The sequence below is a fragment of the Crocodylus siamensis genome, chromosome 2 (genome assembly GCF_052110815.1).
Source record: "Crocodylus siamensis isolate JL-2025a chromosome 2, ASM5211081v1, whole genome shotgun sequence".
Classification (NCBI taxonomy): domain Eukaryota; kingdom Metazoa; phylum Chordata; order Crocodylia; family Crocodylidae; genus Crocodylus; species Crocodylus siamensis.
In genome coordinates this window covers 189,615,612-189,639,591 of record NC_143396.1, presented here as the reverse complement: position 1 = coordinate 189,639,591, position 23,980 = coordinate 189,615,612, and the positions used below count along the sequence as shown (strand labels likewise).

General features: G+C 45.6%; 1 protein-coding gene across 11 annotated transcripts in view; it reads left to right on the top strand.

Annotated features, from left to right (window-relative positions):
- The window catches only part of STK33 (serine/threonine kinase 33), a 90,866-nt gene that overhangs the window by 43,323 nt on the left and 23,563 nt on the right, over window positions 1–23,980 (top strand). For 4 of the 11 annotated variants that reach the window (XM_090032643.1, XM_090032642.1, XM_090032644.1 and 1 more), the window contains 6 exons: window positions 4,760–5,205; window positions 9,067–9,183; window positions 11,574–11,687; window positions 16,949–17,053; window positions 18,342–18,480; window positions 21,716–21,804. In XM_090032643.1, coding sequence (XP_089888769.1) covers window positions 4,981–5,205; window positions 9,067–9,183; window positions 11,574–11,687; window positions 16,949–17,053; window positions 18,342–18,480; window positions 21,716–21,804 — 789 coding nt within the window. In that variant the 5' untranslated portion in view covers window positions 4,760–4,980. Of the gene's footprint in view, window positions 1–3,554; window positions 3,735–4,759; window positions 5,206–9,066; window positions 9,184–11,573; window positions 11,688–16,948; window positions 17,054–18,341; window positions 18,481–21,715; window positions 21,805–23,980 lie in introns of all 11 variants that reach the window. The other 7 variants (XM_090032650.1, XM_090032649.1, XM_090032652.1 and 4 more) reach the window with 3 other exon arrangements.

Here is a 23,980-nt window from a genome sequence, read left to right as displayed (position 1 = left end):
GATTCAGTTTGGTTTTTCTTTTCTAATGAAAGGCCCAATATCAGAGTTTGGAAAAACAAATTGATCTTGAAAGTATTTGTACTGTTTCTCCAGAATGATTGATTTTTAATAAGTGATATGAGATAAAGGCCAAGCGTTTGTCTGTGTAGGAACACACATTCAAATGACTTAGTCATGTGGTCTTCTATCACAATTTTTAGGTCATAGTATATCATCAGGGATCCTGGTTTTCTCTGTTAAAAAAAAATCCAAAATTCTGATTATAAAACCTCAAATATGCATTTTTTCCTCGATTTGAAAATGAAATACCTCTATAGGTATCATTTGAACACAATGTTTATTGATATTTTTACAAGTTTAAAACAATTTGGAAGCCTACCCATGCCTCAATCATTCTAATAAAATACTTTCTGAATACCTATATATTTTGGCATTTGATTTTTTTGGTTTTTTTATCATGGAAAATCAGAGCTCCCCCTGCTCCCTTCACTCACCAGGATGCAGATCCACCTTTGACTGTCCACCCTGAACAGCCCTGATATGCTAGTGCCCCTCACTTCCAAGCCACAGCCCCCTAGCCCTGTCGGTGCCCCTCGTTTCTGACCTGCAGCCCCTTCCTACCTCCCGACTGCTCCCTCCCAGCAGCAGCTTCTCCCCACACCAGGATGCAGGTCCGACTGCAGCTGTTCCCCCTGCTGCTTTGTGGTGCTGAGCAGCGCTAATGTGCCAGTACCCTGCCCCTGTCATTGCCCCTCACTCCCAAGCCACAACGCCCCCAGCCCTGCCAGTGTCCCTCACTTCTGACCCTGCCCCACTGCAGAGGAAGGCCAAACTCCTCCGTCTGTACGAATCTGACATGGGGAAAGTTCATTCCTTACCTCAGTGCAGCATCAGTCTGACCATAAGCCAGCGGGGCAGGACCCTGTAGCCAGGACCCTCTGGGGCTGAGTCGCAGCAGAAGCATTGGCACATTCCAAACCGGTGGCTGACCAACCTCTTCTTGAACACCTCCAGTGCTGGACAATTTTTACAGCTTCCCTGAGCGTCTGTTTCATTTGCCCCTGCTCTAACTGAGAGTCAAACTGGAATTGAACCAGATCTAAGAACTGGTCTGAACTGGTGTTTTGACTTGAACCTGAACCGGCACTGAACCATCATTTGCCCTGTCCTACTGAACCACAATAGGAATCAAGCTGCAAAAAAACACTGGGTCATCAGTTAGACTTGTGTCATTGGTTAAACTGGGGTTACTGGTTAAATGGGGTCACCAGTTATCCCACCAGTCAGGCTGAGATGATCGGTTCAGTCTTCATTAAAACTGCCTATAACAATTTTTTTTAAAATATAAAAACCACTAGCTTGCATGAATACACCCAAACATAAAATTACATACTTACTGCTACCACAAAGACACGCCTTACTGCCCTATTGCGAATCCTCAGGATTTTCCCTGAACTTGCCATTTCAATTGTGCTTCTTTTCCCCTTTATTTTATATGATTGATTAACAGAGAATGGAGGTAAATGTAAGTAAACAGCTGTAAAGAAATACTACTGCTTTCTCAGTGGATTCTTAATCTTATCATTACAACCACTTATGTTTCAGGTCAGCTAGTTCCAAATGCCCATTTTCAAAGCTTGTTTAACAGTAAATAGTTGTAGCGTGTAGGATGTGGGGAGGGAGGCAGGCAGGCTCCTACAGTCTGTGGAGCAATGGGAGTCAGGGGGCATGCCTGCAGGAGCTGTGAAGGGATGAAAGGCTTAGAGCAGGCTTCCCGGCTGGGAGGGCTCCCTAGGCAACCCCTCAGGGTGGCAGGGGCTGGGGCCATAGCTGGGACTGCTCTGGCTGCCTCTCTGGGTTTGGGGGATGGGGTAGGGGGCTAGCACCACCTTGCACTGGAGCTGGGGGTTCACCCTGCCCCTCCAGTCCTGCCAGCGTGACCTACAGCCACTGCCCTGCCACCACCAGCCCTGCTGGCATGACGTACAGGTGGGTGTGTGGGATGGGGGGAGAGGGCAGGGGGTGTGTGGGGCTTTCCAGAGCTTGGCCCCTGCCCTGATGGCTTAGGGCTGGTCTGGACTTGCCAGAACTTAGTCCCTGATAACCTGGAGCAGCCCCATGCTATCAAGGTTGTGTGCCAAGCTCTGATGTGCCAGGACTGCCCCTGTGTCATCAGGGAGCCTCCAGTGGTGCAGGGCCAGTTTGGCTCGCCAGAGCTTGGCCCCTGGCCTTGATGGTGCAGGGACAGTCCCCAAGCCCTGGCCCTCCAACAACCCCCTCCCTTGCTGTCCCATAGATTAACCTGCAGGTAGCTACTGGGGTGGCTCCCACCACCCTGCCTGGCTCCATTGCTGGCTGTATGTGTGTGGGGGGGTACCCCCTGCCCCCATCATCCTGGATTTATTTTTCCCATCTACCTCTCCATCCATGCCTCTTATTGCTCTCCCCCTACTCTCCCCAGCCCTGAGCAGCTTCTTGTAGGGTGGGACTCTGCCAGCCTGCAGGCGGAAACCCTCGGTTTCCTGTTTCAGAGGGGAAAATCTGGGTTTTTCTTCTTTAAAGGGGAAAATCCAGAGTTTTCCACAGGAAACGGAAAACTTGGATTCCTGCATATAACAAATAAAACGTAGCAGCATGTCACAGTAATAACAGTTGATAGCTCCAATATACCTTTTTTCTCCTAAAAATATTTTATGTTCAGCAACATTAAAAAAAAGAAATGCTACTTAGCACTTGTGTGTGCTAAGTAGCGTTTAACAGAGAGGGGAACTAAAACGGGTCACAATGGCAAAAAATAAAACTGCAAGTGAAAAATGCTTCTAAGTTATAATTTCTATCACAGCTGCACATGAATTATGATTAGTTTCTCCTCTCCCTCTCTTGTTTCCTTATTTGCATCACATGTACTTTTATATCCTTGAATATTAAAAAGTAAGGCAAATTTATCTATTATCTCCACACAGCCTTTTCACTGGTATAAATCTTAATGTTTTTCTAAACGATTTAACAGAAACAGAAGCTGCTATTGATGCAAGGAATTCCCTGTTAGAATTGTTGAGGGTTTAGTTGTATTTTTAATTAAAAATTTATACATCCACCTAGGATGCATGTACCTGAATATCTGCCTCTATCTAGGGTGTATCTAGATATGCTGTCCAGCAGATTCCCCTCTCTAGTATTTTTTTCCTTCCATTTACTGTTTATTCTCTAACTGGCTGATTATATCCTCTGAAATAGGCTGTAGTTTAAGGGATTAATAAAGTCTTGGAAAAGGTGACTTACAGGAGATATTTTAGGACCAGCCTGCAGACTTAGTCAGCTCTATTGATATCTTAAAGGCTGCAAGGAAGGTCATATGACTCTTAGAACATGATTAAAGTATACAGAAAAAGAAGTCTCAAGCAAGGAGCCAATGTAGGATCAATGTTTTCTACAATGGAAGTGCTTTGATTTACAGCAGTTCTAGGTCCCCTCTTTCTCTTTCTTGCTCTCTCTCTCGCTTCTGCTCTTTTCCGTTTAACTTTTTAAAACTATTTCCTCGTGTCTCTTGGCAGAAGGAAGGGTCCTGGTAGGTTCTGTGGAAAATGAATCCCTCCTTTTTCTGCCCAGTTGCATTGATGCTGTTAACAAAAATATATCCTTTCTTCAGTATATGGATCAACCGAGAGAGTGCTCTAATTCACTGAGGACCATTTCCCAGGATTCCAGTTTGCAAAGGCCTTCATGTGGTCAGAGTGTGTAGGATAGCATTTTAACTTACCTATTTTTTTTAAATGAACAAAATATCTATCTTTTTAGTTGAGCAAGACTGTTTAATGAGAACAAAACAAAAAGCATCTTTAAATGCCTCCCCTTCATAGTGGTACCCAGTACACCCTTTTTTCCCTAAGAATGCTTTAGAGAATCTAAGTTTTTAATCTTTTTATCACATTACATTTATAAGTGATATTTCGGAGGTGAAAAGAATACATGCAGTGTATTATCAATACATAAATGTGAAAAATGGGTATTAATCACCTTTTGTGTAAATTACAGAATACAAGGTACCTAGTGAGATAAAGATACCTCTCATTGCAAGAGTATATTAGAAAGAGAATATACCCTCATTATTATTTCTGTAAGTGTAAAGGTTCTGCATAGTTGAAAGTGATTAGGGTGACCAACAATTTGCCACTCAAAAAGAGGAGATTGAGCTTGGGGAGAAGCCAAGGGGCTTAAGGATATTCAAATTATATTTGCAGACCAATTCCCTGAGATCCCTTAGGGATAATGGAAAAGAGGAACATTTTGTAGAGTGCATACTAACAAGTTAGTTTTTGTTTCCTATAGAAATACAACTCATTGCTAACTTCAGTAGATGATTCTCTTTGGAGTTCGGTCCAAAACAATGAATCTAGAAGCACAGCAGTAGCCAACAGAACTTGCTTTTAGCTGGGTGTCTCCATTTTGACTGCACTCTTGACTTGCATCATCACGTGGTGCCAGGTGGAAGCAGAAATTCATATTTTATGCTGTTCCCCAAGTCAGTAACTTTTCAAGTCTAATGCCATATTTAGAAAAAACTCTAACAAATGTGCAGTATCCCATTTATTATGAAGAAAATGCTTGAGTTACCCTGCACTGTTAGGAAGCAAAACTTTTTTTTTTCATCTCGAGTTTCTAGGATTCCTTGTAATCCCTGCATATTTATAGGATTTCTGCTGGGTATAAAAGCTGGAAGACAATTTCCTTAACAACAAATTTCATTTTTCCCCTGCAGATCTGCTGTACAGTATACTGTGTTATACTGGTCTGGTTCCTTCTTGGCGCAGCAGACACTAAGAATCAGAGAACAAGGTTTTTCTGCCACCAGATCACTAACCGTGACCTTCTTACTCTTCTCCTCAGTTTTTTGTTCTGCTTCCTTCAACAGTGGACACATTCCTGCCAGGCTTTGTGCTGCCATTTAATTTGCACAGCAGGATCTACAAGACTGAACAGATGGCTGGCCTCAGTCAGGGCAAGAAGACCATAACATGTGCCAAGTGCTCGGCCTCATTTCAACCAAGCAGTGTTGTATTTTTTTGTCCCCATTGCAACAAGGGTCCTATGTGCTCTGGTAGTGCTGTGTTAGGGACATCTGACTTATCATCCAATGGCAGTACAAGCTCCCATGATGACTCGTTGCCTCATCAGTCAAAGGAACAAGTGTCAGTTGTAGCAGAGGTGAGCAGATTGGGTTCATATACAACATTCCTCTCCATGCAGTTCTCAAATTTGTATTCAGACTAGTTATTTCTTCTTATTCCACAATGATTACTGCTCATTTCTGCTCAGAATAACAAGAACTGTATTTCCCCCTATGCCCTCATTAATGTTGTATAATAGAATGGCCTAGATTCTGACTAAATTCTAAAATCTACTCAGAGTTTTTCTGAAGGCTTTTACTTAGTAATGCTGCACAAAACTATTTTCAGTGCTTGTAAACATCCTGGTTCTCTAGAAACTGTGGATAACAGGGGCAGGTTATCATACTCCATGATTGACTGTAAGTACCTGGGACAGTTTTATGGAGGGCTGTTTTAAAAAAAATCCTACTGCTTAATAGAAAGGTTCATGAAAAAATATGTCTAAGCCAGTAGTCTCCAACCTTTTTTAAGTAGGAGATCACCTTGGGCATTTAAAAGCAACCCAAGATCTACTGTGTGCTGTTGCCACTTACCCCCCCCTGCCCAGCTGGTAAGTGTGTGGGGAGGAATAGGAGGGGTGCAGATCGAGACAGAGAGAGAAAAAATTATGTGGGGGCATGTTCCCCCCAGCAGGTAAGTCCCACCCATCTGGGGCCTCACTAAACTTACCCCTGCTCTTGCCTATGTGGCACTGTCTCTCACCGCAGGGGCCTCAATCTAGCCCCCCGCCCCTTCCCTCCCCCATGGACTAACTTGCTGGACTGGGGCGTGTGTGTGCATGCATACGGGCACTCAGCCCCCCACCCCAACCTCAGATGGACTGCAAGAGGCTCCGAGATCTACTGTAAGAGGCTCTGAGATCTATTGGTGAATCAAGATCTACTGGTTGGAGACCACTGGTCTAAACTATTAAAAAGTGTAGTCTTCATTTTTTTTGAGAACATGTAGTATTAAGGTTTCTCAAAAGACACCCGTAGGAAACATAATACATTGGCGACTTACTGTTTTAAATACTTTAACAATTGTAAAATGGTTTCTAAGTTCCAAGTTACTAATGTTCAGATGCCTATTAAAGGTTTTACTGTGTGTATATAGAAATATACATTTAAAACCTAAGTTGTAAATCAGTGATGAGGAAGTGTATGTTCTAAGGGGCTCTCTTTCAAGAGGTTGGCCAAAGTATTCTAGAAGTAGTTTGTTTTTTAAATAACTTTTAAAAATAACTTTTAAATAATTTTTTTAAAATAACTGTTTTTAATTAACATTTTGCTGTTTGAAATGTAGCTAGTAGATTATGTAAGGGGGAAAAAGTTATACAAAATGATGCAAAATCCATACACTAAACCAGTAGTGTCCAACTTTGTGGCCCCATGAGTTGGATGAGAGGTGTAGGATCAGTCCATGGGCTGGATCCCACATGAGATCGGCATGTGTGGTTGGTCTATGGGTGTAATCCAATACCTGGGTCTGACCCTACACGTCCATATTTGTCATGTGCTCTCACAGTCTGGCAAACCATGTGAGGCCATGTTATCCAGCCTATGGGGTTCCCCACAGTTCCAGTAATTTAGTAGCAAGGAGTGGCAATTAACACTACCACTGTTTTCCTTGAAGTCAAATTTTCAGACCCTTGGGGAGCCCTGCAGGCCAGATGTCTTGGCTCTGTAGGCTGGATTTGGCCCACAGGCTGGAAGCTGAGCACCTCTATAATCATTTAGGCACTTAGCCTAAAGGATCCTCATTTTGTCACTTAGCTTTGGCTTCAGTGAAGTGCTAACGTTCTTTGCTGAGTAGATGTGTTTTGTTGAATCATCCCCTGAATGGGGATGGATTTGAATGTATGTTAGGTGCTTTGCTGAACTAAAATCCTATATCAGTGTGGCCTGATTTTTGGAAGTGGTGAGTACCAACAAATTCCATTGAAGTCATTGGCACGGCAGCATTCAGAACATTTTGAAAATTAGGCTTTTGATGCAGGCTGGTTTGAAAATGATGGGCAGTTTTCTCACCCTCTAATATCCTTCAGTTCTAGCATACATAGGTGATATAGCAGTATGTAAATAGTAATAATCACACATTATAAAAATAGTAGGTGAAAAAAATTAGAAGTTTATTTTAAGTTACTTTTTAATTTCTCTTTAGTTCATTGTTATTGATGTATAGACTTTTTATTTGGTATTGTTCTTGAAACAGTTAATGTATCGACTGGGACACGCTTACCTTAGATCATAATCTCCTCTCTAGTATTGTAGTCTGTAAAATCATAGTCACAACCTTTTAAAAGCTTTCGGTGAAGGAGTTTGTATTAAATATACATCTGAAAATGATATATTTGAAAAAAAGGACTTAAAACTTAAATTTCAGAACAAAATAAATCATCTGGGATAGTAACATAAATGGGTCCACTTTAAAACAGCACTTTCAAATAGATGGGTACAAATTAAATACCATCTTAAATCAGTCACATATGAGCATACTGTCAATGATTTGTCTTCATGAATTATAGTAAGTAGGGGACCAAAATGGGAGAAGTGTTAATAAGAAAGCTAAAAGAGGTTCAGCCTCAGTTATTCCCTCACTCTTACAATAGTAGTGTCAGATAATACTGTACAATCATCTCTGTTTCTTTTAGCAATTTTATATATGGTAGACTTTTATAGATGACTATTAAGTCACTGTCATATAAAAAATATCCAATTGTAGGCCTGTCAGAAGATATGTGATACTTGATAATGCATGAGGAAATTACTTTAAAATAGCAATCATCTTCTAAAATATAAGAAGCACTTTCTCTTCTCCTTTGCTTTGTTTCATTCAGCATCATATTCATAGAACATTACTTTATTACAGATGGTTTTATAACATAAAATTTCCTCAATTATAGTCAGTGTTTCATTCCTAGACCCCAGTTATCACAAATAATTATTCTTTACTTATGACAAGCATGTCTGTGATGTCTGATCTCCTAATATCCAAATAAGCTGGAGTTGCTAGCATCTAAAGATGTTTCAGCTGAATCTATTCTGGGAAAGTTGGTAAGCATTCAGAAGATCTTGTAGTCTAAAACCACCATTTATCCTTAGTTTACTCCTGTTCTCTTCTGATTTATTCCATGATGTGTTCTGTGTCAAAGAATTTCTGTGTTCCTGACACACAACCTGTTTAAACTCCTCTGACAGTGGGGGTGACTCTTCATTTATACCCCCATTTATCATAACACTTACAAATCAGTTTAACTTTATATCTATGAACACTGCATAACTTCAAGCAGATGAATAGTGTGATTACCTTCAGTGGGAGTACTAGAATGCTTATACCTCAATAGGTAAGTATTATGTTCAATGGGGCTATAGCCATTAAGTTCTAATACTTGCTGTCTCACACGCCCACAATTTAAATGTGTCATCTGTACCATCTTTGAAAGTGAGATGTGGTTTCTGAGAATCTAAGTGACATGATTTCTAATATGTGTAGTAAGTAAATCGTGCATAGGGGTACTGTTGTATTAAATGTGGCCGTTTCAGGTTTTTCAGGCATTTAAATCTAATTCCTCCTCTTTGTAAACAGATACAACTCAGTTGACTTTGGAATAGTTCCTGTTTACATTAAGGGAGAACAGAATAGAATAGGAGTAATGAAGATCTGCAAAGACAAAATCATTTACATAATTCTGGTATAGTTTTTTTTTTTTTGCCCCTCAATTTGCTGAATTTCAACTTGGGGGGGGCTACCAAATTGATTTTGATGGAGCCTCTAGATTTTGCCCTACATTAAACTTTTACACATGTGATTTCTTGTATTGTATATCTGACATTAGATGATGCAATGATAAACATCAAAAGATTTTTAAAATAGCAAATTCTATTTTAATTTCATGCTTTATATTTTTTGTATAAAGATGCCAAAATCAGAACAAGTAGAACCTTATAGAAAAATGCTCACCCAAATGACTCGCAGCAGTAGTGCAGAATGTAAAGTTCCTCACACACGAATAGATGATGGAGCTGCTATTCAGGTATGTGGCCATTTTTATCATTAACAGCAGCCTTCTGAACCCTAGGTTTAATTGTGCTGTATCAGCAGATAGAGACATTTAGCTATGGATGTATAAAATTTAATTTTTTCTAGGACTTCCAGCTGCTGCTTTTCCCCCGGTAGAACATTTTTGGCATGTCAGCATCTTCATTAAATGTACTGCAGCAGTTTTTCACTCCCAAGGAACCTAAGTCCTGAAACAGACTGTCTATTTTAAGGCTTTTGTTCACTATATTGAACTAACCAGGAACCAGATTCCCACATTCAGAAGTCCAGATTTGTTTTCATTCTCTGCCCGTGTAAAAGGGGTGGGATGCAGGAGGGGGAAAGTTATTTCCCTAGCTGTAAATGAAAAGAAGGCAGAAACAAATTAATAAAAGATACTTGTCTTTCAGCAGTATTAATGCTTGTGGCTACTCTCTGTAAATACATTGAAATTATCATGACAGAATCTTAATAAATAAGAAAAGTCTCACCTAAAAAATAAGATTTGGCAGTAGGAAAAAATCACAAAAAACAAATTTAGTTGTTTTTCCTTTTCAGTTCTTCTTTAAAGGTGCAAAACTTTTGTTAAAATGCTCGAAATCTCCAGTAATTAACAACCTGATGCTTACTGAAATCAGTGGAACGATTTTTGCTGGTTCCAGTGTTCATTAAGTAACAGACACCCATGCTATATCAGGGGTGGGCAAAATACGGCCTGTGGGCCAGATCTGGTCTGCGGGGCCCCTAAAAAAAAATGTAGAAAATTAATATTTTTCTGCCCTTGGTTCCTGTCATTTTTGACAGAACCAAGGGCAGTAGAATCCAGGGGAAGCCCGGCGGGCTCCAACAACAGCGGGGCCTGCCTAGCCCTACCCCCCAGCCAGAAGCCCCAGCTATGGTTTCTGGCTGGGAGCACATGGCTGCCACGGCATGGGAAGCTCAGGTAAGTGGGGGGGACCCCAGGCAAGGAAAGAGTGTGTGGCGGGGGGAAAGCGGCCCCTCCCCGCCCATGCCCAGTGCCCTGTACTACAGCTGCTTGCAGCCTGCATGCGGCTGTCTGTGCCTGCTCTGGACAACCCCATGCGGGCTGTGAGCACCTGCAGCGGGGGGTGGGGGAGGGGCTGCTTCTCCCCCCCACGCTCAGGTTTTCCCTGGGTTCCTTCCCTGCGCGGAGAAAAGCGGCCCCTCACCCGCCCCATGGCTGGCGCCCCGTGCTGCAGGCCTTCGCAGCCCGCACATGGCTGTCCAGAGCAGGCACAGGCAGCCTGTGAGCAGCTGCAGCGTGGGGTGCCAGGCATGGGGCAGGGAGGGGCTGCTTTTTCCCTTCCTCCCCCAGGCTGGCAGTGGGGCGGGTTACAAGCTGGTGCTGAGTATGGGGAAAAGTGGCCCCTCGCCTGTCCCATGGCCAGCGCCCCATGCTGCAGCCACCTGCTGCCCGCATGAGGCTGCCTGTGCCTGCTCCAGACAGCCACGCACAGGCTGCGATTTGCCTGCAGCGTGGGGCACTGGCCATGGGGCAGGCGAGGGGCTGCTTTTCCCCATGCTGAGCACCAGCTTCTTCCCTGCTGGCAAGCAGGAGGTTGGGACTGTGTGCTACCCCCACCTGTACTGCGGGGCTGGGGGGCACTGGATGTGAGCGGGTGGGGAGCCAGTGGGAGTACAGGGCCCACACTGGTGCTCTGGGGCCAGTGCCGGTGAGGCCCAGAGCGCGGGGTCCCAGCTGGCAGGGCTCTATGGAGCCAGGCCAGCTCCCCCCTCCTGGGTCGTGCATCCCAGCCTGGCTCCACAGACCCCTGCTGTCCTGTGCCCCACTCTGGGCCCCACCAGTGCAGGCCCTGGGACATTGGTCCCAAGACATTGGGATGTTGGTCCCAAAATGGTGACCGGAGCAGGGCACCTGTCAAGGGGCGGGGCATCTGTCAAGGGGCGGGGGCTACTCCTGTGGCCCTCGACAGCCTGCCAAAACTGGGTAAGCAGCCCTCTGCCCAAAATAATTGCCTGCCCCTGTGCTATATATATGCAGATATAGAAATAAAAAATTGGTGAGGTCTGCATTATTTTAAATATTTTAAACATGTACCTTACCTATTCATTTGAGATGCTGATCAACATTATAATAACATAATTCTTTGGAATTTGAGATGGAAAAATCATCCTACAACCTACATAATTCATCAGCAGCATTCTTATACCTTATCACACACCATGACTGAAACAGGTATTCTGTATAAGAGTCTTTATATGTGGGCAGTACTGATAATCTCCTATAAAAGAACATGTTTTAAATATTCCACCCATAATGTATATAATTTTAACAGCAGCAATTACATTTTGCTGTTGAAGAATTTAAAATCACATTTCTTCTCTGATTCTCTGTTCTTTTAGCAAATCTATTCTTTTGGAAGGAAACTAGGACAAGGCAGCTTTGGAGTGGTTATTGAAGTGAGGCACAGGGAAACTGGCAAAAAATGGGCAATCAAAAAAGTGAACAGAGAAAAGGTAAATATATAAATCCATGGCGTATTTTAATTCCTTCTTGCTTTTTTAGGATGATTCCTTTTTTTTAACTAGTCATTATCTGAACATTATGGTATCTTTTTGCATTCAGAACTCTTACGGCAATCCATATATGCATTTACTCTCACTGTTTAATGTTTATTCTCGCTAGCACTTGCTAGTGTTTTCTTATATGAGTTCCATCAAGTTTTAATGATTAAACACACAGGCTGGATCCAGACATGCAGGCACATGTGGTTTGTGGTGCTGCAAACCTTTTTGCCAAAGTGGCGAATGCCAGGACAAATGCAGCGATGGAGGAGCAGATAGCCCAGGGCTGAGGCACCTGGAACCCCAGCCAGCCACTTCTGGGTTGGCTGGGGTGCAGGGTGCCTCAAGATGGGGGAGCAGGCAGCCCTGGGCTGTCTGTTCCCTTGTCTCCACATGCCTCAATGCGGAGGCACTGAAGTAAAGCCTCTAGGCTGAGGCACGTGGAGACAGGGGAGCAGACAGCCCAAGGTTGCCTGCTCCCCTATCTTGAGGTCCACTGTACCTGGGAGCTCCCCAGCTGGCCAGGGCACAGGGTGCCTTAGCACAGGGGATACATAATCCCAGCTGAGACACCTTGTGCCCCAGCCAGCCCCCCCTCCCACCTTCTCCCCACTGCAGCATGTGCAGCAATGGGACAGTGTGTCCTGGTGCAAAGCACATGGGCAGGGTCATGTATTGGGGCACAAAGTAGTGGTACAAATTTGTGCTGCCACTGTTTATGCTGCTGCAGAGGCATGCCCCTGCTTGTGTGGACATGACTGTAGAGTCCAACCTTGTCAGTTTGGATTATTATTCTTTCATGAAGTTGTAATTGATTAAACAGTTTGTCGGATCAGCCTCTTAGTTATGCAAATCTGTTTAAAGAATGTCAGATGTTAGTTTAATGTATCATTTCTAGATTCTATTTCTTTTTGCTAATGAATTTATTACAATCCTAAAATAAAATTAATGAAGTTTTACATTAAAACAACATAGACATAGTCTAAATACTTGCATGACTAGTTACAGCCAGTGACAAATCATTTTTTGGCTGCATGATAGACCCTGTAAAGGCAAGATACTATAAAATCTCTAGTGGCTGTGTTATTTTGCCTACCCATTGGCCCAAATTAACAATTAGTGCTGCATTACTACATCATAGACTTACTGTTATCAACTTGCTAAACTAACTGGCAATTATTATTTATCTTTACTTAAGTTGCTACAAATTGTTACTGGACTTCTAATCTATTTTTATCATGAGAGAGGAATAGCATGCTTGGGTCTGATTGTACTTGGATGGGAGACTTCCAAGAAGAGTAGTTTGTAGTCTTTTCATCTATGTTGTTACTGTACCAAAGCTCAACATGCTGTTAAGACGTGCTGTGTTGTCTGCTACTTTCTTATGGATGAGACAAAAAATATTTGTGATCATTTAAGATCCTATGCAAATATTCACAGGATTAGGGGTATTGGCTCCATTGGGCTGGCTGACTTCCAACTTGAGTAATTACATTTTGTTTATCTGCACTCTCTTGATATTATTCATTTTCTATTTTGAATGTATTTTACATTTTGGTTGCTTTTCTCCATGTTAGGTGAAATAATTCCTATTTCTTTCTCTCTCACGTGTGTGTGTGTGTGTGTATGCATGGATGTATATGTATATACTAGCCGACTGCCTGTCAAGAAGGATGGGGGGAAGTGGGGAGAAAAAGCACTACCACCCACCACCCCACACTGCCGCTGCTCTGCTTCCAGCCCTATGCACTCCCCCCGACCCCTCGCTGCTCCACCCTGCGGCACCGCCACCTGCCAGGCATGGTGGAGGGGAGGAAGCTTGCATGCAGTGGTTGCAGCCACCAGCCAGCGCCCCATGCTACCACCGCTGCGTATCCGGCCACGCACAACCCCCTCCCCTCCCTCCTGGCTGTTCTCAGGGCCCGGTGGTGGCGGGGTGCCAACACTGTGCCCTCCCCTCCCCTTCCCTTCTCCACTTCTCCCTGCTGCCTCCCTCTGCCTGCTGGCTTTTGTTGGCCCCCATTGCCAGGAGCAGTGAGGCCAGCGCTGTGCCACCAGCACCCCACGCTGCTGCCTCCAAGGAGCAGGGCCCAGGGAGGTGGGGTAAGGCCATGGTGGCACTCCGCCATCCCAGTCTGTCCCTGCCTTTGCCTCAAGGAGCAAGGCCTTGCCCCCCACCTCCAGCTCCTCAGTCCCCACTGTCATGGTGCTGTGTGTGTCCACTGTGTGTGTCTGCCTGTGGAGAGCACTCTGGTTGTTTCAGTCAGCATTGTGATTGGCTGCTGAGACAAACAATCAGAATGCAGAAAAAGCATTATGGACAGACAGACTAAGGCTTTTATTATATTAGAATGGATGTGTATATATATGTGTCTGTGTGTGTTATATATATATTTTTTTGTGAAGAGTTCCAAAATCCTTTATGCTGGAAAACAGGCCAAAAAAGTAAGATGTTATTAGTCATAAAACTAAGCTATACAGGTAGCAAACTCAAGGTGCAAGAATAATTATTACATATTTATTATTAAGAATTAGTATGTAACTGTGTTTCTAAATGTAAGTTCTGTTCATGTCTTTGAATAATTTCTGTAGGCTTTGTAAAGAAAAATTGCCATTGTTGAATAAATGTGGCCATATAGATTTCATAGACATCAGGGCTGGAAGGGACCTCAGGAGATCATCAAGTCCAGCCCCCTGCCCACAGGGCAGGCAGTCAGCTGGGGTCATAGGATCCCAGCAAGATAAGCATCCAATTTACTCTTGAAGGTGTTCAATGTAGGTGCTTGAACCACCTCCGCTGGCAGACTGTTCCAGACCTTGGGGGCTCAGACAGTAAAGAAACTCTTCCTTATGTCCAGCCTGAAACGGTCATGCAGGAGTTTGTGACCGTTCGACCTAGTCATCCCTTGGGGCGCTCTGGTGAACAAATGCTTCCCCAGATCCTGGTGGTCACCCCTGAGCCTACGCTTTTCCAGGCTAAAGAGTCCCATGTCTCTCAGCCTGTCATCGTAAGATCTGTTTTCCTGACCTCTGATCATGGGCGTGGCTCTCCTCTGGACTCTCTCAAGCTTCTCCACATCCTTTTTGAATTGTGGAGCCCAAAACTGGACTCAGTACTCCAGCTGCGGCCTCACCAAGGCCAAGTACAAGGGGAGAATGACGTCCCGGGATTTGCTCGAGAAGCATCTATGGATGCAAGCCAGCGTTTTGGTCGCTTTATTAGCCGCAGCATCGCATTGCAGGCTCATGTTCATCTTGTGGTCAATGATGACCCCCAAGTCTCTTTCTTCTGTAGTGCTATCCAACGTAGCACTGCCGAGCCTATAAGGATGCTGCAGGTTTTTCCTCCCAAGGTGGAGAACCTTGCATTTTTCAGTGTTAAACACCATGAGGTTCTCGTCTGCCCATTTGCTGAGCTTGTCCAGGTCAGCCTGGATCACCCGCCTATCTTCTGGGGTGGATGCTTTGCCCCAAAGTTTGGTGTCATCGGCGAACTTGGCCAGTCCACTCCTGACTCCAATGTCCACATCATTAATGAAGATGTTGAACAATATGGGTCCCAGGACAGAGCCTTGAGGGACCCTACTGGTCACAGGGCACCACGATGAGTGACTGCCATCAATCACAACCCTCTAAGTCCGACCACGGAGCCAGTTTCCCAGCCAGCAGATCGTGGTGGAGCCAAGGCCACAACTGGGCAGTTTGGCCAAGAGGTGATCATGGCTTTTTTGAAGTCAAGATATATGACATCAATCTCTTCTCCCTCATCCAGGTGATAGATCACTTGGTCATAGAAGAAAATGAGATTGGTCAAACAAGACCTACCCGCAACAAACCCGTGCTGGCTATCCCTTAGGATGTTAGCCTGGGCCAGTCCATCAAGGATGGCCTCCTTAATAAACTTTTCTAAGATCTTCCCCAGGATAGAAGTCAGGCTAATGGGCCTGTAGTTAGCCAGATCCACTCTCCTCCCTTTCTTGAAGATCGGCACCACATTGGCCTTCTTCCAGTCTTCGGGCACTACACCAGAGCAGTGCTCTACCCTGCGGCTCCTGGGGGAGAAGGGCCTGGCAGTGGGAGTCTGTCTCCTGCTCGCAGTCCCTGATGGCGTGCAGTCTCTGGACTGTGGCCTGGAGCTCCTCCAGTTGGCGTGCCAGAGACCCCAGTAGGGAGCAGACCCCGCAAGGGGAGGTGGCCATGCTCCCGGGCCCCAGTGCCTGAAAAAGGGACAGGCAGCCCCCGCAGCCAAGAGCCAGGGGCTCTGTCTGCGTGGAGCCCAGCACCATGGGCTCCGTCTGGGTGGCCATCTCTGAGGTGCCCAATGGGGCGGCAGCAGAGCCCGAGGGGACCCTCGGGGTGCGGCGCGTGCCCATCCATGTCATGCCTCTGGTAGGCTGGCTACGGCTGGGGCTGACTACTCTGGGGGGGGTCGCAGGCAGGGTCTCGTGCCCTCTCACGCCCTCTCCCACGCGAACTCCACGCTAACTCGAGCACCTGTTTATGCAGCCTGTTCGCGTGGCTCCCTGGGGGGCTGGGCCAAGTAGGGGCCTGGGCGGGGGCTTGACCCAGCCGGCACCAGGCAGCGGCCTCCTCCCAGGGAGCTAACCCCTTCCCACCACGAGCCCGCTCTACCTTCGGCTGTGCTGGGGGTCGGCAGGGGGCTCTGCGGCTGCTGAGGGGGTGTCTGGGGGGCTTTGGGGGAGTGGGGGCACAGCGGGCTTCACCCGCACATCTCTCACCACTCCGGAGCCTAACTGAGCGTTTTTTCCCTGTTTGGCGGGCCCTTTTAAACTGCGCGCATGCGCAGTGGGCCTGCTGTCGGGGAACGCTGGTTTCTCAGGCCAGGGGGGCCCTGCCCGGGATTTGGGGGGCCCTGCCCTACAGGAGGGGGACTGGTGAGTACCCCACTCCTTCTCTTCTCTCTCCCTGGGGGGCTGGGCCAAGTAGGGGCCTGGGCGGGGGGCTTGACCCCGCCCGGCTCCAGGCTGCCGCCTCCTCCCAGGAAGCGAGGAGTTAACCCCTTCCCACCACAAGCCCACTTACCTCCGGCTGTGCTGGGGGTTGGCAGGGGGCTCTGCGGCTGCTGACGGGGTGTCTGGGGGGCTTCGGGGGAGCGGGGGCGCAGCGGGCTTCACCCGCACGTCTCTCACCTCTCCGGAGCCTATAATGAATTTTGTGATGTCTGCTAAATGCATTTCCCATCTATAATTAAGGCTGGAAGCTCTGCTGTGAAGCTACTTGAAAGGGAGGTGAGCATCTTAAAAAGAGTGAACCATGAACATATAATACATTTAGAAGAAGTGTTTGAGACGCCAAAGGTAAGGCTTCCTTAATTGCAATATGATGAAAATTATTAATGCCAAAAATAAATATAACAACAGCATTTCTGTCTACATTCTGAGCCAATTTCTCTTACCTTCTGGTTAACATGTTTCACATATTGGACAGTTTTCACAGTCATTGACTAGAACATTGTGGATACGTTTGTTTCCTGTTTTGGTGCCCAGCCTTTTCATCCCTGAAGCTGGAGGGGCAATGCCAGGTCTGCCTATTGGCTGGATCCAACTCGTGGGCCCAATTAAGGTGCCGGGGGTTGTGCAGCCCCACCCCAATCCATCTGTCCAAGGCAAGGAGGGGGCAGCTAGGTCCCAGTATGGATGGGGAAGGGGAGGGAGAGGGGGACAAGCAGCCTGGCACTGATCTGGATGTGCAGAGGTAGGTGCGTGGAGAGGGTCATGGGGGGTTGGGTGGAGAAGAACAGCCAGGCCCCAGTCTAAATGAATGGGGGTAGGGGCAGAAACAGCAAGCCACAATCTGGATGTGTGGGGGGCAGGGACAGGGACAGAGTGAAGTGGCCCCAATCTAGATTCGTGGAAGTGGGGTTGGGGAGGCAAGGCAAACAGGCCTCATCTTGATCTGCAGGGTGGGTGGGGTGGAGTGGCCCTGATTTGGATGTGTGGTGGGGGAGGGCTGGGGAAGCAGCCTGGCCTGACCTGGATGCATTGGGGGTAGGGCCAGCCCTGATCCTGCTGTGTGGCAATGACCGACACAGGGTAGGATCTAGCTGCAGGGAGCTTCTACTTTCTCCCTTTCAGATTGTTAATTTGGAGCCCCCTACTGCTAAATATCTAAGTTTTGGGGATCCCAGTGGGCCAGATGCCATAGCTTCATGGGGTGGAGGTTGAATACTCCTGCTCTGGACCAGGGATGCTCAAACTCTGGCCCACAGGCTGGATGCAGCCAGTGGAGCCATTGCATCTGGCTCGAGGGCTCCCCACATGTCTAGAAGTTTGGCAGTGGGAGAGTGATGGCCATTAATATGGCCACCCTGCCAAATCCTCAAGCCCAATACCTGTGAGGCCTGTCAGAACCAAGCTATGCTCTTCCCCCTGCCCCAACTTCTGGATCAGGACCCAGCCATGTCCCCTTCCCCCTTGCAGGGCCATGTAGGAGTGTTTCTATCATGGATCATCATGTTTTTGTTCTGTGTTTGGTCAGTGCACAGCACAATGAGGTCCTGATCTATGACTAGTGCTCCTAGTTAGTACAGTAATAAAATAATATGTTTGAAGAGAAATCATTATTTTGGCTCTTTGTTAATATCAGCGGATGTTCCTTGTTATGGAGTTGTGTGAGGATGGAGAACTTAAAGAAATCCTTCACAGGAAAGGACACTTCACAGAGACTGAGACAAGGCACATCATTCAAAGCCTGGCATCAGCAATAGCATATCTTCACAAAAAAGGTAAGGAAGTTAATTGGCTCTGAATGTTAGTGTTCTTTAAAAGCAATTACAATTACTGTTCTGTGTTTCACAGTGTAATTGTGGCCTCACAATCTAAGAGTGAAGCATCTCACTTTAATGCTTTTTGAAACTTTATTTTTTATTCTTTAACTGTTAATGTTTCCTTTTAGTACTTTGCTCCAACCTTCTGATAACATTTATTTTTTCTAATTTCATAACTACTTTGAGTTACAGCATTATCTTATTTCAGCAGCTAAGTCTATTATAGCAGAGAAAATGACGTGGGACTGGAGTGCTCTTGTCTGTCCTCCACTTAAAATGATGCAGTCAATATCGGCATTTTGATTCACCCTAGGGAAACATTAAAATACTGTACAATCCATGACAGAATTAACCAATTCAACCAAAAAAAAAAATAGAATTCAGTGTTTTCAGTTTTTCTTTCTCCATTGTAGGAGTGGGAAAGCTTGTATTTGAATTCCATAGAAATTGTTTGTGTCTTTAGTTTCAACATATTAGCTGAAATAATAAGCAGTTCCTCTGTCTTTATATTGAGAAAAATGTTATATGAGGAATAGCCCCTTCTTTGAATCAAGCATATATAGGCTGAAAAATGGGCAGAAAAAGAGCTCTATATAAGAATGCATCTGGGTGCCTGAGGCAGCTAACATGCACAAGGCCAGCGGTGACTTCTGGTTGCTGCTGCTGCCATGATCACAACCATTTGGCTGCAGTGAAAGTAGTTTTTTTTCATGTCCCTACCTCGCTTCCCATCCCCATCAGCACATGGGACTGTTGTCCCTATCACTCTACTGTAGTTATGCCACTGTTCTTCCCCTTTTGCCTATTGGATATTGGGAGAGACTGGGCTTATAAAAATATCTGCAAACATTGCAAATAATAATAATAATTAGAGGTGCACCGATCTTCTGGTTGCCTGTTGGAGTGGCACCAGAAATGACACTATTGGCTATCGGGGTTTTTTTGGCTGTTGTAGCTGATAATATTTACTGATAATTGTGCCTTTTGGCTGGGCCCTGGGATGCCTGGGTTCCCTCTCCCTTGTGAGGCTGGGGCCCTCAGATGCCTGGGTTGTCTCCCGTGAACTGGGGTGACCTTGAACACTGAGGACCCAGTTCAGATACAGGGGCCCAAGCCGTTTTCCATCCCCACCACCATCCCCTCGCTGATGGGCTGGACTGGGTTAGAGTGGAGTGGAGCAACTGGCGCATTGTCCCGGGTCTGATATGCCATAGAATGTGAACTGGGGCCAGGGTGGGCACTGTAAAAGGCGGTGAGTGCTGCAGAGATGTAACTGGTGGGGGGAAGGGCCGGGTGGTGCTGCTTGGCCCAGCCCGCAGTGCCTCAGCCTGCAGTGCTTGGGGTCTGCACCCTAGGGGCCAGGGGCAAAGCCTGGCAGGGGCTCAGGCAGCCATTCCCTCCCACTGTGTGCAGCAGGGTCCTTCCCCAGTCCATCAGCTGGGCTTAACCTCCCATTCCTAATTGGGACAAGTCCTGGTCCCAGGTCTCATGACTTTGGGACAACATTTGTTCTGGATTTGCAGCATCCTGCAGGGATCGGGAAATGGTGGGTTTTCCCTTGCAGGCAGGCAGCATTTTAGCCTGCAAGGGGCTGCTTGGGGCTGCTGGGATTGGGATGCAGGGGGTGCCACATGCATGTGCAAGCCCACACAAGTGCAAGTGGCCAGGAATACAGCTTGGCGGCATTGAGAGCAGCTCCCTGCAGGGAAATCTATGGGGGAAGGGGTGGGGGGAGAGGGCAGATTGAGACCCCCACAGTGAAAGAGGAAGTGGGGGAAGGGCTGAGAGTGCTGCCCAACCAGGGTGGTGCATGAGACCTTGGGCTGGGTCAGGGAGCAAGGCGGAGCCATGGGCAGCTTGTGGGCTGGGTCAGGGAGCAAGGCGGAGCCATGGGTGGCTTGTCCAGGAGGCATGATGAGGGGGAACTCCCAGTTGCTGTGCACACCCCCAGAGGTATGGAGGGGGTTATGTGCCTCCTCAACTTACGAATGGGATGGGGGCTGGAGTGGGCAGCCTGCTGTGGGTTCAGAGCTCCTCACCCTGCTGCCTTTTCCTTGAGAGTCCTGTGCCAGGCGCAAGCCCCCTGCCCAGCTGGCAGCAGCATGGGTGGTGGCAATGGTGGCATTGAGTTGTGTGCTTTGCTGCTGCTGGGTGGGCAGGGGGTATGCGACTGGTGCGGGGCTCTCAGGGCAAGCAAAGCAGGGAGCCCTAAGCCTGCAGCAGGCAACCTGCATCTGCCCCTGCCCCATTCGGCTCTGCTTCAGCTGTGGTGGGACGGGCATGGAGAGGCCTGGGAAGAGAGGCAAGCATATGTCATCCTACCCTCAGCCCAGCCGGGTCCTGCCCTTCCTGGGACCAGGACCAGAGCTGGATCCATTCAGCCTCTCCCATGGGGCATAGGGGCTTGCAGAAGGGGCTGAAGGGCTCCACGCAGCCAGTCGCAGGCACTGCTAGGCCAGCCCCGCCTGCTTTAACTGGCACAGGCTCTGGGCACTTTTACATATGCTCCAGAGGTGTGGGGGGTGGTGCTTTAATTAGAGCAGCTCCAACAGCCACTCTAAGTAAAGTTCCATGGTGTCTCATTTTTCAGCGTCCCCACACTTAAAGATGGTGGCAGAGGAACATGAACTAAAGCTTTTTCAACACGCTTTAGTTCAAGCACCCCCCCACTGCCATTTTTAAGCATGAGGATGCTGATACACAAGATGCAGGATGCTTCTGGAGCGTGCCAAAAAAAAAAGGTTATTTATACCAGTAGTTTAAAATGCCTTGCATTATTACTAATTATTAGTTATTGGGTTGGCATTGGCTGATATGGTTGGTTAATAATCAATCGGCTATCAGTATCGGCCAAAAAAATCTTTTATCACTGCACACCTAATATCCATCCCTGTTCCTCCCCATTCTTTTACTATCGGTTTTTTGCTAGTTTGTGATACTATAACACAAAAAGTGATGCAAACTGCCTTCCTTATTACAAAACACGAGGAGGATGGATCCAAATTTGATCATTATGTTAAATTCCTTCTATTAATGGACAAATGCTCCTTTCTTTAAGTTTCACTAATGAAGAAGAAAATGCATCCGAACTGTTCAGAGAAATTACACAATTGAAGGCATTTAAAGCATTTATGTTAGAATATTTTCATTGTATTTGGTAAATAACATTTTATTCTTTGTTCTTTCTTGACAGACATTGTTCATAGAGATCTGAAACTGGAAAACATTTTAGTTAAAAGCACTGACATCAATGAAGCAAATGAGATGAAATTAAATATAAAGGTAAGACTAGAAATTTTTAACAACTCTGCATTGCTCACTTATTTTGATATCCAGATATTACTGAAGGATGTGATTTTGGTATCTAGTAGTATCTTTTGAAAAGAGACACTAAATTATATTAGTAAGTTAGAAAAAAAACCAACCCAAATTGATAGTTAAGCTTCACTGAAAGAATTTTTTTTCTGTCAAATAAAAAGATGTATACCTTCAAGTTAACTGGGGGGGAAAAAGACCCAACCCATTAAAAACCTTAGAGAAAGCTTACCTTATTTTTCTAGACAATGGCTGTCTAACTGGCTGCCCAGAAGCCACATGCAGCCCACAAAGGATTAAAGTGGAGTCCCTGGGCACCCATGCAGCCACCACTCCCCACCACTCCATTGCTCTGGCTACAGAAGCAGCCAGGGTCTCCAGGCTCCCTCTCTGTCTGGCTTCCCCTTCCCCACCCCAAGGTGAGGGGCAGTGTAGTGCAGCACAGAGCACAGTGTCGAGGCAGTGGCATAAAAGAAAAGGGGGCACAAAATTAGCCACAACTGCAACAGTGACTGATTGCACCTTTGTGAGCAGCATCATAGCACCCATTGCTGCCTGTGGTGAGGAGCTGCAGTGCCATGGTAAGCCCCGGATGCCTGAGAGGTGCAATGCAGCAAGGGACCCTACAACCAGGGAACTTAGGGTGAGGTGGGGTACATGTGCAGTGGGGCAGGATGCATGGTGCAGCCCTGTTCCAGACACTAGGATAGTTCCAAACATTCATTACACTAAGGTAGCAGAAACTCTTAAATTATAGCTAATATTTTAAAGTATGCGCATTATCAATTTAATGCAAATCTGGTATGGTTATTTTTTAAAGACTCTTTGATTTAAGTACAACTCACATTCCACAGTAGACTGTTTTGTATTCTGATAAATATTTACTACTTAAAATGTCTGTTTATTTATAACCTATTCTTATTGCAAGAATTGTTCCCTGCTGGCCAATAAATCAAATGTTACATCGTTTACTAGTTGCTTAACATTTCAAGTACAGATGTTGGCAAAATTAATACATTTGTTGAAACAATCTTTAGAGCTGAAGTGTTGGATTGTGGATCTACAGTATGTGTTATGTATAATATTTTATATGTTGTATAATACGATCACTTCAGTAAAATGGTCTCCGGAAAAATTCAAGTGTACGTAGTCAATCACCATTAACATTACCATAAGAATTTCTTGTTAATCTTGTGCTGTTCATGAAAATATAATAGCCAATAATAATAGCAAGCCAGTGGAATTTAGGACTTCCTCTGTGGATGACATTTATCAGAGCATCATTACTAGGAACCTCAGAAAAGTAATTCAGGAGTGTCTATTAATGATATTGGTACCATTTTTAATATAAGGACTCCCAAATCCCTTGCGGGGTGGAAGAGACGAAGGACGTTTGTGTGTATTTAGAGACTGATGTTCAAAGTGATGTCTCTAAAGTGTATCTTTACCTGCAACTTAAGATTCAGGCCTGAAGATTACTCTATGGATACGAATGCACTGAGAGGCTTTCACAGATGTTTTTTACAGCCAGAGAATCTTTGTCAACAAGTGACCCAAAGAAAAGTAAAGACATTCCCCAGTTTTTTAACTGGTGAAAATATGAAGCCCATGTAATAATTGAAACCTCCCTTTGAAATACCCTCCTGGTCATTCATTCTTTATAAAATACTTTGGGTTTTCCCGCCAATCCTCCTCAGTCTCATTCCTGGCCAGACATTAGATCCCGGTGGTGATTCTATAGATAGGTACTGCAGCTTGTAGGGAAGAGGTAACTGTATTTTAAATTTTGCATATCAAGTCCTTACTGTTAGGTTCCCAAATGTCTCAGTTTAAGAGAGAGATCAAGATCAGAATGGAAAACAATTATCATATGCTACTCTTTCAAGGACTATCCTATTCCTCTCTCCACCCCAAACAATATAAATTCTTTGAGTATTTTTACAGTGGCCTAACTTTGAGTGTTTGTATATTATTACTATGGTTGAATATGGTGTTACTGTCAGGAGTTTGCAATTATTTGCTAGTAGCAAATCTACTTTTTGGTGCATATTTGGAAATTCTTAACTTATGTAAGGGGTGAGGCCAATTCCCAAAGCCTTGTGTACAAGTCTGAATTGCCTCTGAGATTTCCAGGCATAAAGAG